The 13,577-nt window shown below is 42.0% G+C and overlaps 1 protein-coding gene across 1 annotated transcript in view; it reads left to right on the plus strand.

Moving 5' to 3' along the window:
• pard3ba (par-3 family cell polarity regulator beta a) overlaps positions 1–13,577 on the plus strand; it is a 134,077-nt gene that overhangs the window by 98,327 nt on the left and 22,173 nt on the right. The window contains exon 22 of the mRNA XM_026362167.1: positions 6,511–6,622. Within this exon, the coding sequence (XP_026217952.1) occupies positions 6,511–6,622 (112 nt within the window). The remainder of the gene's footprint in view (positions 1–6,510; positions 6,623–13,577) is intronic.

Raw genomic sequence — 13,577 nt, forward strand, 5'->3', positions numbered from 1 at the left:
CCTGCAAAAAAAAAAACCTGTTTACAGTATAGGAACAGGAACCTTTTCAGAAACTTAGTTCCACTCCCAGTAGTTCTAGTGCTGTAATCCTATGTCCACAAAACTCCCTGGTTTGGGGGAGTAACACTCTCTGATGGTCCAGGAACAATTAACTGGACGTGCAGCACTGAATGTCACTGTCTGGTAAAATACTGTGCAGCATTGTACACATCCGGCATTTTTTGAAAACCTTCTGCACTGCTGTCGGCGCTTATAATGATGTAAACAGTGGCCAAACGTTGTGCTATTTATATGTCAGCAAGCTAATTTGCTTAATTTACCCACGGCTTTTCTCTGCTGTGGAAATGCAAATTGCAATTCCCTTGAGGGGACTTTCAAACTTGTGAAGGCTCCCAAAGGGTTCCCAGACCTGTTGCAATAGCAGGACCAAGAATTCTCAGGTAGAAATGTACCTGAAGGTCCCCATGTTGGAATCCAACCAGGGTCATTAGATTGTTAGGCCACTAGGATCCCACCAAATATGTATTGATCTGCATTTACTCTTGTTTATGTTTGCTGAAAGCTACAGTGACCTGCTGGCAAAGATGACACTATATCACTATAAAGGCACATTTTTAAAGGTGTGTGTTCAGTGTGAGGTAAAAGCTTTGAGCGATGGACTGACGCATACATTGGTTTTAGTCTTCCCATCAGATTTAAGAAAAATATAGAATAACACCAGCCTTATACCTTAAATGTTGTTTAAAGTCCCTAATTCATGTTTTGCTGTCTGGTGACAGTGTGTTAGTTATAGGTATTAAGGAAAGCTCTACAATCTTTTTTTCATTTTATAAGTTATAATAACAGTGGACTGTGAACAAAGCATCACTGCAGTAAAGTCTAACCGGCCATAACGCAGGGATGCAATTATAACCCAAAAACTTTACTGTAACTGGGAACGATGGCCAAGTCTACAGCAAGAAGATCAAAGTTATAATAAACTACAATTTTAATACTGTAAATACCATAGCTGCCCATGTTGGATGACCTCAGGTGTATTCACATCACACATCCGCACTCTCACATGCTCCCTCATTGTCGGCTGTTTTCCAGTAACACTCCACCACCTGCGGCTTGGACGAAGGCACTCATTCACAAAGCCTGTACATCTGTGAAAACACAGCAGATCTAGCTATGAGTTTGGAACCCCCACGCCTTTCATTCACACAGACACACATGGTCAGAAATACGCCCACACGCAGCCACCCACATGTAATATTTCGGCGAGGAAGCCCAGTGTAACCTAGCAACAATGCTGTGTGTGTGGTCCAGTGAGTGTTATACCACGGCACGAAAATCATAGGTGTAAGCTTACTTACTGTGTGGCTGTGTGTGTCTGCCCATAAGTTAAACACACTTTTTTCATTTTTTACAATTTGAGCGTATCTTGTGTTCCCTCAAAGCAGCCATTTATAGCTGTAGCGTGGAGGTTTTTATTGTTTCCAAGGGAACATATCTATTTCTTTTATCTTTTCCATTACACTGTTTTAATGATGCTGAGGAAGAAATGTCCTCATTATACAAGTGGGAGATGCTGTGTGCTTCTGAAATCCTTAATGTTAATATAGAGCTATTCAAATGTTTTTGAGGGTAAGTGTGCATGCCACACCATCCGTGCATGTTTTCATAGTTTTGTCATCTGAGACATGTTAGTGTCCCCCCTCCCTCACTTCCTGTCAAGGCCTTCAACAGTAGGCTCACAGTGTTGTCTCCCTAATTTACTGTCGGACATTTTCATTAGGCTTTCAATGGCAGGTGTGTGCCGTGATGGGCGTCACATTTGATTAGAGCTATGCTAGAGGCTGACCTGTGGAGAAAAAAGGTTAGCTATGCTTGTCAAATTTTATTAGCCAGAAGGCACTCTTTGTAGCTGCAGCAAGAAACAGGGAGATGAGATGAAAGAGGAGTGAGAAAGGGAGAGAGGCCAGAGTGGAGAGATGCAAAGACTCATGAGAGGCGTGATGTAAAATGCAGCATTGTGCTAAGAAAAGGAGAACGGAAGATAAAGGTGAGCTTGTAAGCTAAGACAAGTAAATGACACATCAGTGAGCATGCTCCCGAATTTCTACCAAGATTCGAGCAGTGGCTCAGGGGGAAAACATACCACTGAGTTTACCTGACACCGTAACAAAGTCTTAATCTTAAATCATTTCAGACAGGCTTGACTAATTGTTTCAGTCTATTAGAAAGAAGCTACACAGGTTTCTTGGATTTAGATTTGCTAGGTCCATTTATGTCGCCAGCAGTGTTGGTTTTTCTTTTTCTCCCCTTCATTTTGGTGCAACACTGAAGACACATTTTTGTTACCTTAAAGACAGAAAAGAGGAGCGATGTGAGAGCAGTGCAAAGCAGACAATATATAAGAAAGCGTCTGTATTGCAGACAGGAAATGCATCTTTGTCATGCATTTAGTTGTCAGGCGGTATCTGTCTGAGGAGGAGCTCAAAGAAGAAAGGACATGTTCCCCTGAAAACACCACATCATCAGAGTTGACTGTCTGTGCCGTTAAAGTTTTATTGTCTTTTATTTGTGCTCTGTGAGCAATTAAAATGTTTTCTTTTTAGCACCCAAGGTGCTTCCAGCTTTTCTTTTGTTCATGGTCAGTGACATACAGGAAACTGGATGTAAATGGAGGCCAGTGTCAGAGGTAATCAGGTTTAATTTTGTGGCAGATCCCAGGTCTTACAGTGGAAAACAATACATGATGATTCACATGTCCGCTGTTTTAGATTCACTGGTTTATAGTGCTGAGTGAGGGAGTGGTTCCCAAACTTTTTGCCTCAGTATTTTACACTTTACAATGTAAGCAGAATTTGGATTACCTGAATCAAAGAGTGATTGTTTTATCTCTATATAACCTTTAGAAGCCTGTCCACTTGGAGACATACAGAAAATGCATTTGCTTTTAACTACATGATCACTTGCACAACATGACAGCACGGATTTTGAGTGTTGGCCGTGCATGTCATCAGAATTTATAGAATTTTCTAAGGGCATCAGTAGCCTAATCATTACTGAATCAATTAAATTAAGCCTATTCTAGTATAAATTCTTCCTGAAAAGTCTCTTTCAACAGTGCTTTCCCCTTTTTTCCCCTGAGTTTCTGTCTGAGACAATTCCCAATATTCCATCAGGAAACAAAAGATTGACCATGTACTTTGATGTGCGCTTATCTCCCACATCAGCAAAAAAAACCTGCCTCTCTGAGCCTTTCCCCACCGCGAGTATGTTGTTCTTAAATCAGCTGGCCACAGCAAGAAGAAGTCACCACAGCAGCCAGCGGCAGCACACACATTCTAATTAGTCTGCCCTCACACTGGCTAACACCATGGGATAGTTGCTTTTCTCACACAGTTTCACCCGTTCTCTTTCATGTGACAGGCGGTTTTGTTCTCACTCCGGTCCCCCCTGCTCTTTCTTTCCCTGTTTTGTAAGTTTCCATTTCTGTCTTTATGTTGCTGTTTGGACTTGCTCTCATTCTGTCTTCTGGTGCATCTTTCATTTCCTGCTTCCTCTTCCTTCACTCCTCACCCTCCTCCAGTTTTCCCTCTCTCAGCGTCGGATCAGTCTGCATTGTCAGACACTCTGAAATATGGATGAAATATGATACATGAAGAAGGAAGACGTTTGACTTAAGTGGTATCAATTTCTGTGGTTGAGCTGATACAGCTTTATTGATTTATTGATTAGATGTAGGCTACAGTATTTACATGACAGTAGTCATGCTTAAAAGACCTCCATACATCACATGTGGAGACATTTGTGTTAAGAAAATCAAAGTTGAGAGCATCGGTTTCCTGTGCAATCTACTTAATACATATATTATTTGTGGTTCATTAAGACCTGGATGTTATTTTTGTGGGATTTTTTTCTACTTTAACTACTTTATTTGGCGGTAAAAACATACATAAGTGCACTTTAAGTGCTGATAATATTCTCTCATTGCTCAGGAAAACCACACAACTTTGGCAAATCTGGCAGGTTACATTTGTGTTTGTGCCACTGGCCTCAGGCCTGCAGACAGGAAATCAGCAGCAATTATTAGATGACAATGCCGGAGCCTAGTTGTATCTAAACACGCACACTCACAAACACACACACACACTCAGGAGTGTATGTGCAGATATGCGTGTGACACATACACACTGATGCATCCGTGTCTTTTGCGACTGTCACTGTTTGTAGAGATGCCTACTGAATTGTCAACCCATCAAACTCCCAAACTCAGCAAAGCTTATGTCTTCGCACCCCTACCCCCACCCTCTCTAATGTTTTATCCAGAATCAGCCTCTGTCTTCAGCCATTAATATGATAATATTTGGCGTTGTCAGTGATGGAGGCCGCGGCATAATGAGATAATTACAGTGTTGTTTCATTTGGAGAGCGACACGCACGCTCAATCAAAATGGCAGCTCTAATTACGGGCCCAGGGATTGGCTAATGGGCTCGGTAGAAGAGGGGTGTCGTTAAAAAAAAAAAAAAAAAAAATCAACTTGGCTCCGTGCATTCGTTCTCTGAGGGTCTGTTTGTTTGTGTGTGTGTCGAGAGTGGCTGGTGGGCACTAAGAGTAATAAAAATAAAGTAATAAGTGAATGAATAAATAATAGAAGAGATTAAATGTGAAGATCTTTAGAGATTTAAGTCGTCTGCAGGACACAGCACTTTAGGGGGGGACACGGAGAGTATTGATCAGCTATTTAAACCAAGAAGCAACAATTAGCACAGTACCCAGTGTGATACGCCCTCAGATACCCATCTTTGTAAAAGAAAAACAACTGGGCTGGCTTTTCATTGCAGCATGGAAACCTTCGGAAAGTTCCTTCTCCATGGCAGAAAGTCAGGATTAAATAATGTGCCCTGAGTATCGTCAGGGACTCTGCAGCGAGGGGTACACACACACACACACACACACACACACACACACACACACACACACACACATATTTGTGTAGAATGACAGCAGCACTTTGCATATCAACATACTGGCACAGACGTGTATATGACTCAGTCTTCTGTCCCCACTGATTTGGATAGAAGACGGGCTGCATTAAATGAGGGTATGTATATACAGGCACAAACAGTCTGTCACAGCGTGTCCCACATTCCAAATGACAAGGATTAACTGTTTGCACACTTTTATACATTCCTGAGGTTGTCTTCACACAGACAAACACACACTCCAAGTCTCAGCCAGAGTTTCTAATTAAAGGCAGGGTCACGAGAGAGACCTAAACGTGTAAGCCATGTACTTCTCTAATGAACCTCTGCTTTCACTCTCTTCTTTGCTCCATTTTGGTCAATATCTGCCTTCGGGTCAGGTTCTTAGATGTAAGGTACAACACCTGTTTGATGAAGGCTGTGTGAGTGTTTACGTACATGTCAGGTGCTCCTTATGTATAGTTGTTGAGTTTTACAGAAGCACAGCAAAGGTGGAAAGTTACCTTTATGCTCCTTGCATTACTGTTTGCTCCTGTGTGAATATTTTATACAGCATGTATCTCCTGAGGACGAAATAGCAAACGAACAGCATATCAGTGTCAATATAAGATACCTCTTTCCAATGCGGCCAGTAAACACAGATAAACGCCAGCGCTATGCCTCACTTTGGTAGCACATCCTGAAGGATTGTGCTCACTCAGGCACACAGTTTTTGTCTGCTACCGTGTGTGTGTGTGTGTGTGTGTGTGTGTGTGTGTATGCAGCTATACCCTTGTTTATGTGTGCCCAAATTTATACTCTCAGGTGTGTGTAGCTTATCTCGCATTAAGGTCCAGTGAGCATGATGATGTTTCTCTTTAAGTTTTGTCCCCATTCTGTCCTGAGTTCTTATCACTACCCTGGCAGTCGTTTCCCCCCGTTTTTTTTTTTTTTTTTTTAACTGATGTATTCTTCATTTTTACCTTGTGGTCACTTTACAGAGGTCAGGTTCAACACGATGATCTTAGTATTGGCTTGTCAATCTATCTGTCTGTAGTTCAATCCAGGCTAACACCCAGTTGCTCTATGTGACTTTTAAGTGGAAAGGCACATCCATCAAATGTTTTATAGCACTTCTGTTCCATTTTTTGTCAGCTGTAGGAGGTTCAGCTCAGGCACTGATGTCTTCTCAGAGGCAGTGCTTTGTGGATATTATCTGTCTGCTTGTCAGTCTTCCTGAGCTGTCAAGGGTTGTCAATGTGAAGCCAAAGAATTCTGGTAGATTTAGCAGAGGATGAAGGTGAACATATCATGTTCCATCTGGCTTTTTCTTCATGTTTTTTTTTCCGTTCCCAGCTGAGGTGAAAATTAGAATATTTATGCCTTAAAATGAACAAACAATATCTTATGTTATTTTGGAAGTAGTCACAGCATTTCACAAAGGCCATGGCAACAAGCATGTTGGTGCCTTTTCTGCTTATATGTTGATTCCAAACCACCATCTTTGGGCTGATATTTACGCCTTCCTTTCTCTTTCTCACTCTGTCTCTGCAGTGATCAGCGTCTCCAGGGGCTGCGCAGAGAGTACCCGCAGGCCCGAGCTGCTCCAGTCTATGAGGAGCTAGACGCAGCACGACGCCGGTTCCTGGAGAATGACCCACAGCGGGTAAGTGTGCGTGTCTGTGGAAGCGTAGCGCAGAATTGGCATCAGTTTTTCATATCTGGAAGTTTACAGTGTAAGCTGTCGTGCCCTGAATACCCATGAGAAAATGATCTAAAATGTTCTACAGCATAAGGGAGACTACTACTGGACTCCAGTTTAAAAGACTGAAATGCTAAATGAAGGGAATGTGTGTGTGCTCCTCTCTCCGGAGCACTCCAGTGTTCCTGTGAGCCCAGCCTGTTTTCCCCTGTGCTTTTCTCAGGCTATTTTCAGCTTTCTTGTTAACATTTTGAGGTGCTGTGTGCCACCGAGGCAGCGCCTGCTCTCCTCCTCATTTAGTTTATGGAGAGATCTATTAGACCGGTGACATTTCCATCCACCCTCTCTTTTAGCCCTATACCTCTCTCTCTGTCCACTTCTACCTCCCTTTACTCTTTTTTTACCTTCTTCATTTGGAAAGAGCAGCAATGGCCTGAAATCTCTCACTGTTGCCTCTACTAACCAAGCTACACTGCTGAATGTCCCTGAACCTGTATTGATCCTGCCTGCGGAATCATTTCATTTACCTCCGTACACTGCAGAACTGAGCATAGAAATCAATAGCCATTTATCAGCCATTTTAAAATAGGATTTTTTTTAAGTGCACCCAAGGATGCAGAAAATCGCACTTTGATCTGAATCAGAATCACAGAGTCTGACCGGTGATTTACAAAGGCATTTCCTCAGACCTAGATTTATTTTTCATTAAATGACACAACTTGGCAAAGAGAGAAGCGGATGCATTTTGTAAATATGGGATGGATTTACTGACAGCAGTGCTGATACCCATCACCTAGCACAACCTGCCTCCTGCTGTGCTCGCTTCCTCGCTTATTGTAGTTTCTATTTATTGAGCAATGAAGCCCTGCGAACCAGTCTTCATTAGCACACACCACAGTTGCTTTATCTGAGGCCCAAAGGGCTTCTTCACTCATTACACATCCCAGTGCAGCATGTGTTTCTGCCTCGGTTCGGCTGTGAGTCAGTCGGTACCGAAACTCTGATGCAATTAAAGCGCAGCAAGTGTGAGGCACAACCTCTGATCTGATTGTTATTTTTCACCCAAAAAAAATGACAGCAGTGTCCACAGTAAAAACCAGCAGTGGGTTCCTACCCTGAGGACCTGATAATGAAACACCCCACTCACAATCACACATACATAGTGGGAATAGAAACACTAAAACATCCGGGAAGTTAAACTGGATACAAAAAAAAGAAGATAATGGAATGTTGTGTTGAAACACAACATGATGGCTGATGACACCAACAGAGACTAATAGAGAAAAAACTATGTATAGCAACTCAGCTCTAAGCATTGTGGGAATTTTTCAGAGGCATGGGACACTCAGGGGAGGTTAGAGACACTCTTGGGAAAGACAGTCATCTACAGTAATAATGCTTGGACATACCAGTGCTTAAACAAGCAGATACAAACCTTCCTGTGGTTTAAAAGTTGGCTGCATTACATTGTGAGCATTGTAAACATTGTTATTGCTTGTTAAATATCTAAATGACATCAGCAGCCTGCTATTTCCTGTATTTCTATAAATTATGCAGTAGTAAATGGCACATTACAATGAAATTAATTATCCTATTTTCTATAGCTGAATGATGAATAGTTAGCAAATCGATATTGCAGATTTAAATAATAATAAAGTTTTCAAACTGCAAAACTTATAAAAATTCGGAAAACCTGCAAAGGAAGTGAGTGAGAGTGCACGAGGAAAGTTGAAGACTGTATGGTCTTAACTAAACTAAATCTATGATGCGAGTGTATCAACATATGAAATACCAGGTTCTTCCAGCTGTTCTTTTGCAGACATAAAGTCATATGACGCTGTTAAAAGAGACTGTCATGGATAAATCTGCACTGTAATGTACTGAAATAACATAAAATGGAATAAGTAATTTGGGTTAGCAACAGGGTGTGTTGAGGTGACACAGGGTGTGTCAAATGACTACTAAAAGAATAAGCTGAGACACAAATAGATTTTCTGACCCCAGTTCGAGCTTTTATCGTCTCCTTTGTTTATAACAGCTGAGGTTTGTGTGTTACCCTGATTCTTGTACCACATCAGATGAAATGGGCAGCGACGCACAAAGGCACACAACACTAATTTTTAGTTTTCCTGCACTTGAAGCACAGCTGAAGTAAACCTCAGCAGCCTAAATCATCATTTCAAGAATGATTTCATGTTTAAGGTCTGTATGAGAAGAGAAAAATAGAGAACAATCAGTATCCTCGTCTGTTCGAGGAGCAGTTGAGTTCACTTTGGTGGTAGTTCCCCTCAACCCTTTTGATTCAGCAGGACATTACTCCACACACAGTTACCTATTTTCTCTGTCCATGTAGAGTGTAAATGCAGGCCACTTGAGCACAGCACTCACTCACTCGCTTCGGCCTTGTGTGATCAGCCTTTTTAGCCGCTGCCTCCACCAGCACCAGCGCACCACTCTGCTCTTTTATGCTTAGCTGTTTCTGTAGCCTTCAATGGTTAAAAAGGTTTCCCAAGCTCTCCACACAAGGCCAGGAGCACCATTCTCCCTTTCTGAGTGGTTTATTTGTGTTTGAAAGAGAAGATGAGTGACTGTGTGTGTGTGTGTCTCTCCATTTGCTCTAGTGAGTTGGAGTATCCTCGGTAACACACTAACCTAAGCTGGTGTAAACAAAAGCAGCGATAAAAGACTTTGGTTACGATCTATTCATGTCTCTGTTTATTCTTTTAGTGGTTGTCTATCTACATGATCTAGAGGTGGAGCTGTGTGTGTGTGTGTGTGTGTGTGTGTGTGTGTGTGTGTGTGTGTGTGTGTGTGTGTGTGTGTGTGTGTGTGTGTGTGTGTGTGTAGGAAGATACATTTAAGTGGGTGTGTGTCACTGCCTTTTAGTGTGTGCATTTAAATGTGATCTTCAAAAAGGACTTAATGTCCTTTTCTCATTTCTTTCCTTTGACCCCTCTGCCCCCGTGTCTGTCTCTCTATCTGCCTCTAATTTGACCCTTCCAACATGTTCCCCGTCTGTGTATAGGTCACACTTGTAATTATGACAATCACACTCTCTCCCTCTCTGTCTATTTTCTCTGTATGCTAATGATAGGACCTCTGAAATGTCTTGATGGCCAATTAAACCACAAAAGTACATGAGCACTTTCTTTTTATGGACATCTTTGGAAAGTAATGATAGTCCAAGGCAGAAGTTCTTGTCTTCCCAGGCAGACCTTCAATAAAACACAACATCCGCATCAACATAGGATCTAAGTCTGTCAGAAACCCGAGGGTGATCATAGATGATCAACTGAACTTTACTAACCACATCTCGTGTGTCTCAAAGGAGGCAGATCTGCCCTTTTCAAGATCATAAAGATTAGACCTTACCTTTTGGACTATACAACACAACTCATTGTGCAGGGTCTGGTCATATCTTTGCTTAACTACTGAAATTTATTATTAACCGTGTTACCAGCATGCACCATCAAACCTCTCCAGATGATCTAAAATGCATCAGCACGTCTCATTTTGGGTCCAGCCAAAAAAGATGTTACACCACTTTTCAGATCTCTGCGTCTTGCAGACCCCTCACCTTACCTCAAAATCCTAGGCAAAACATTTGCAGATCTGTGGTTCCACGATGGTGGAACAAACTACCCACCTCTGAATTCTCAGCTGCCTCAATCTCAATGAAAACAGAACTCTTCTTAACCTTACTTGCCAATTAAATCTTTCTCTGCACTTTGCATTTTAACAAATCCTGCACTCATGCTCCATGAAACAGAAACTGTTTAGTTAGTTAAGTGTATTTCATCAATTCATCACTAGGGTTGTGTAGAAGCTTTCTTAGGATTAGGGGCTCAAACCTAAAAGGGGGAATCTATCAGAACAAAGGCTCTCCACCCATTGGCTTTGAGGAGTTTTTCAGGTTTTTCAACAGTGACATTGAAACAGAACAAATATTATAAATTATCTCTTGATATATTATCTCTCTTTGTTCACACTGGTGCTTGTTAGCATCATTCTGCTGCCAGTGTTGGTGTTCCTTCACATTTAGCTTCAGGTTGAACTAATTGGACTTGCATGTGGTTGGACTGGGTCTGAATATCTACTCTTCCCTTCTAGGTTGGGGCGTTTTGTGCAAACAGATTTATGAACTTTGATTTTCCACAATTCTCTTTGCAATTCTCTTCATCTGGGTATTTGCCTTAAAGGAATTGATTGCATCACTGGCATCTTACTGACTTTTTTTGTCAAGGGAATTACAGAAGTGTTCCCACTTAGCTCTTCGTGTTTAGTCTTTTACTCATTCTCTGCTGCACTATTTGCCCCCTAGTGGTTGCTACTGTACATTCCAGTGTCTATACCAGACACACTGACCATTTACCTCCACTCTCAGCTGATTATCCAGCCAGCTTCATGTCAAACACACACTGTGTCTTTGTTTGTTCTAGTCCTGAATGCATGTCTATGACATGTTTATTATAATGTCAGTCTACTGTGTTTGTACAGTAGCTGTGTTACATGTATGGTCAGCATGATTCAGAGTGAACCAGAATCTTGTTAGCCAGTGTAACAAAGACGCACAGGCACACAGCATAAGAGGGACACACACACACACACACAGAAACTCATGCATCTTATCTTCAACTCATTACCCTTTGAATCATAAACAACAGTGGCAGCCCATGTGACACCTTAATGAACACAAAAGTCACAGAAAACCACACACACAACTACAAGTCATTATCAAACACACACACACACACACACAAACACACACTCACACAAGTCCAGATATGACTTGTCATCCGTTGCGCAGCTGTTTTTTGTACTTCTCTCTAATGTTGTGTGTGCGGACATCCATCACCTTGATGATATTTTAATGTCACATCCTCAGGCTGTCTCAATCTCTCCCCCTCTCTCACTTTTTCCTCTCCCTCCCACACGTCGGCCATCACTTCATAAATAAAACCCCACATCATTAAGTAAACACGCTCCAGCCTGTCACAGTGATAGATGGCCTACACACACTCACAGACGTGCACAAATACATGCAGGCGGTTGTGATCTGCACGGGGTGCTTCGTGCCCACAGGCAAAAGCCCCCGATGGTTTTTGCACCCACTGCCCTAATGAATGCTCACATATTCATCTGTGAACTTGCACTGAGCTAAAAGCTTGCTTTTGGAAAGCGAAAAAAGAAATGCCCCAATGTTACAAATGGAGCTAGAAAGTTTTTATGAGCAGCAGATATCCAAATGTGATGGTAACACACTACAAAATGTATCATAAGGCACTCTGTAGTTAGTTATTACTGTTTAGTTTTGCAATCTGGTGAGATTTGTTGACTCCCACTGTGTCCCAGTGACTGGCCATCATTTCTTTCACCTGACAAGTGCCTCCTCTTACCACACACCTTCTGCTGTGCACAGTGCACTCTGCTTCCCTCACTGAACACACACACACTCACACAAAGCACAGGTGTAATGGATGCGCTGGCAGGCTAGTCCTGCTGTGTGCCTACTGTTTGGCAAGCTGCCACAAAAGTGGTGTAGCCCAGCAGAAAACTGCTTATAAAGACAAGACGGGGACCTGAGGGAGACAAATGGGAAAGCGGAATGAAGCAGGGAGAGAATATGACAGGAATAGGTAACATGAAAGGGGAGTGGCAGCTAGGCAATTGGTCAGGTGAACAGAAAGTGAGAGGTGGAGAGAGAACGTATGAGTTTATGAGGAAGAGGACAAAAGAGTGAGAAATTGAAAGCATGACAAAGCAACAGAGCAGAGTCGGCTCAAATAAAACTTAAAGAGTCTCCTTAGGGGGAAGATAGGAAGGATTAGAAATAGCACATCTAACAGAGAGAGCTGTTTTGGCACAGGGAGGAGACAGATGGGATGGAGGAACTGACAGACACATGGAGATATTGACAGAAACGGCTGAAGGAATGGAGAAGGGGAGGAAAAAAAAAAGAGGGATGGTTTCAGGTGGTCTCAGCAGTCAGAGAGACGCAAGCAACCATCCGTCCTGCTGGAGTGTCCTTGAGCATGAAACTAAATCTTTACTTAGGGAGACGATGGAAAAGGACACTTCACTTTAAATTGAACTATAGTTGAACATTTTATCTGTGCATTTTGTTGTTTTATGCTTGTGGCCAATCAAAACATTGCCCTTCTGTCATTGGCTAACTGCCTGATCAAAAACCTCAGACTTTTCAACTAATATGTAATATGTATTCCTTATTTACGTACTTAAACAAAACAAACATCCAGTATGGGAAACGTTCCCCTCTAATTTTGCGATTTTTATTAAGTTTGTCAGGTTCCTAATTTACTGCAGCAACTTGGCCTCCTTAAAAATTACTGTATTTACTTACTATATTATATTTGTGCGTCCTAATATTAAAACATGTACTCACCAGTCCACTCAGAGGCTTGGAAGCTAAAATAAATCTTTGTAGCAATGAAATATGTGTTTATCACATTAGGTTTTGGGTTTCGATTTGTATTATTATTCAGATTTATAAAGTAGATCAATTGGAGAGACCAAGTGTGGGAGGCCAAGATGCTAGTTTGTGCATATGGAAGAAGGTAAGAGAAGGAGAGAGCAGCTGGTCCGGGGGTGTTTCTCTAAAGGAGGCTGCACTAATGTTAGTCTAATGTCAGTGTTAATCAGGTTAGCATATGCCCTGTGTGTGTATGTGTAGACTTGAGGTTCTACTGATGCACCTGCACCATTTTAATGAGGCAAGAGAGAAGAATGACTGGCTAGCACACACCCATCTTTCAACGTCTTTCTTACTCTGTCTCACTTTCTTTCTCTCCTGCACACACACACTCACAATCCCCACAGGGAAAGCTGCATTTCAAGTACCCACCAAGCAAGTTGGATTAAGTCCTGCTTATAAATGAACATGAACACAAACTTCACACAA

The sequence above is a fragment of the Anabas testudineus genome, chromosome 2, assembly GCF_900324465.2.
Source record: "Anabas testudineus chromosome 2, fAnaTes1.2, whole genome shotgun sequence".
Lineage (NCBI taxonomy): Eukaryota > Metazoa > Chordata > Actinopteri > Anabantiformes > Anabantidae > Anabas > Anabas testudineus.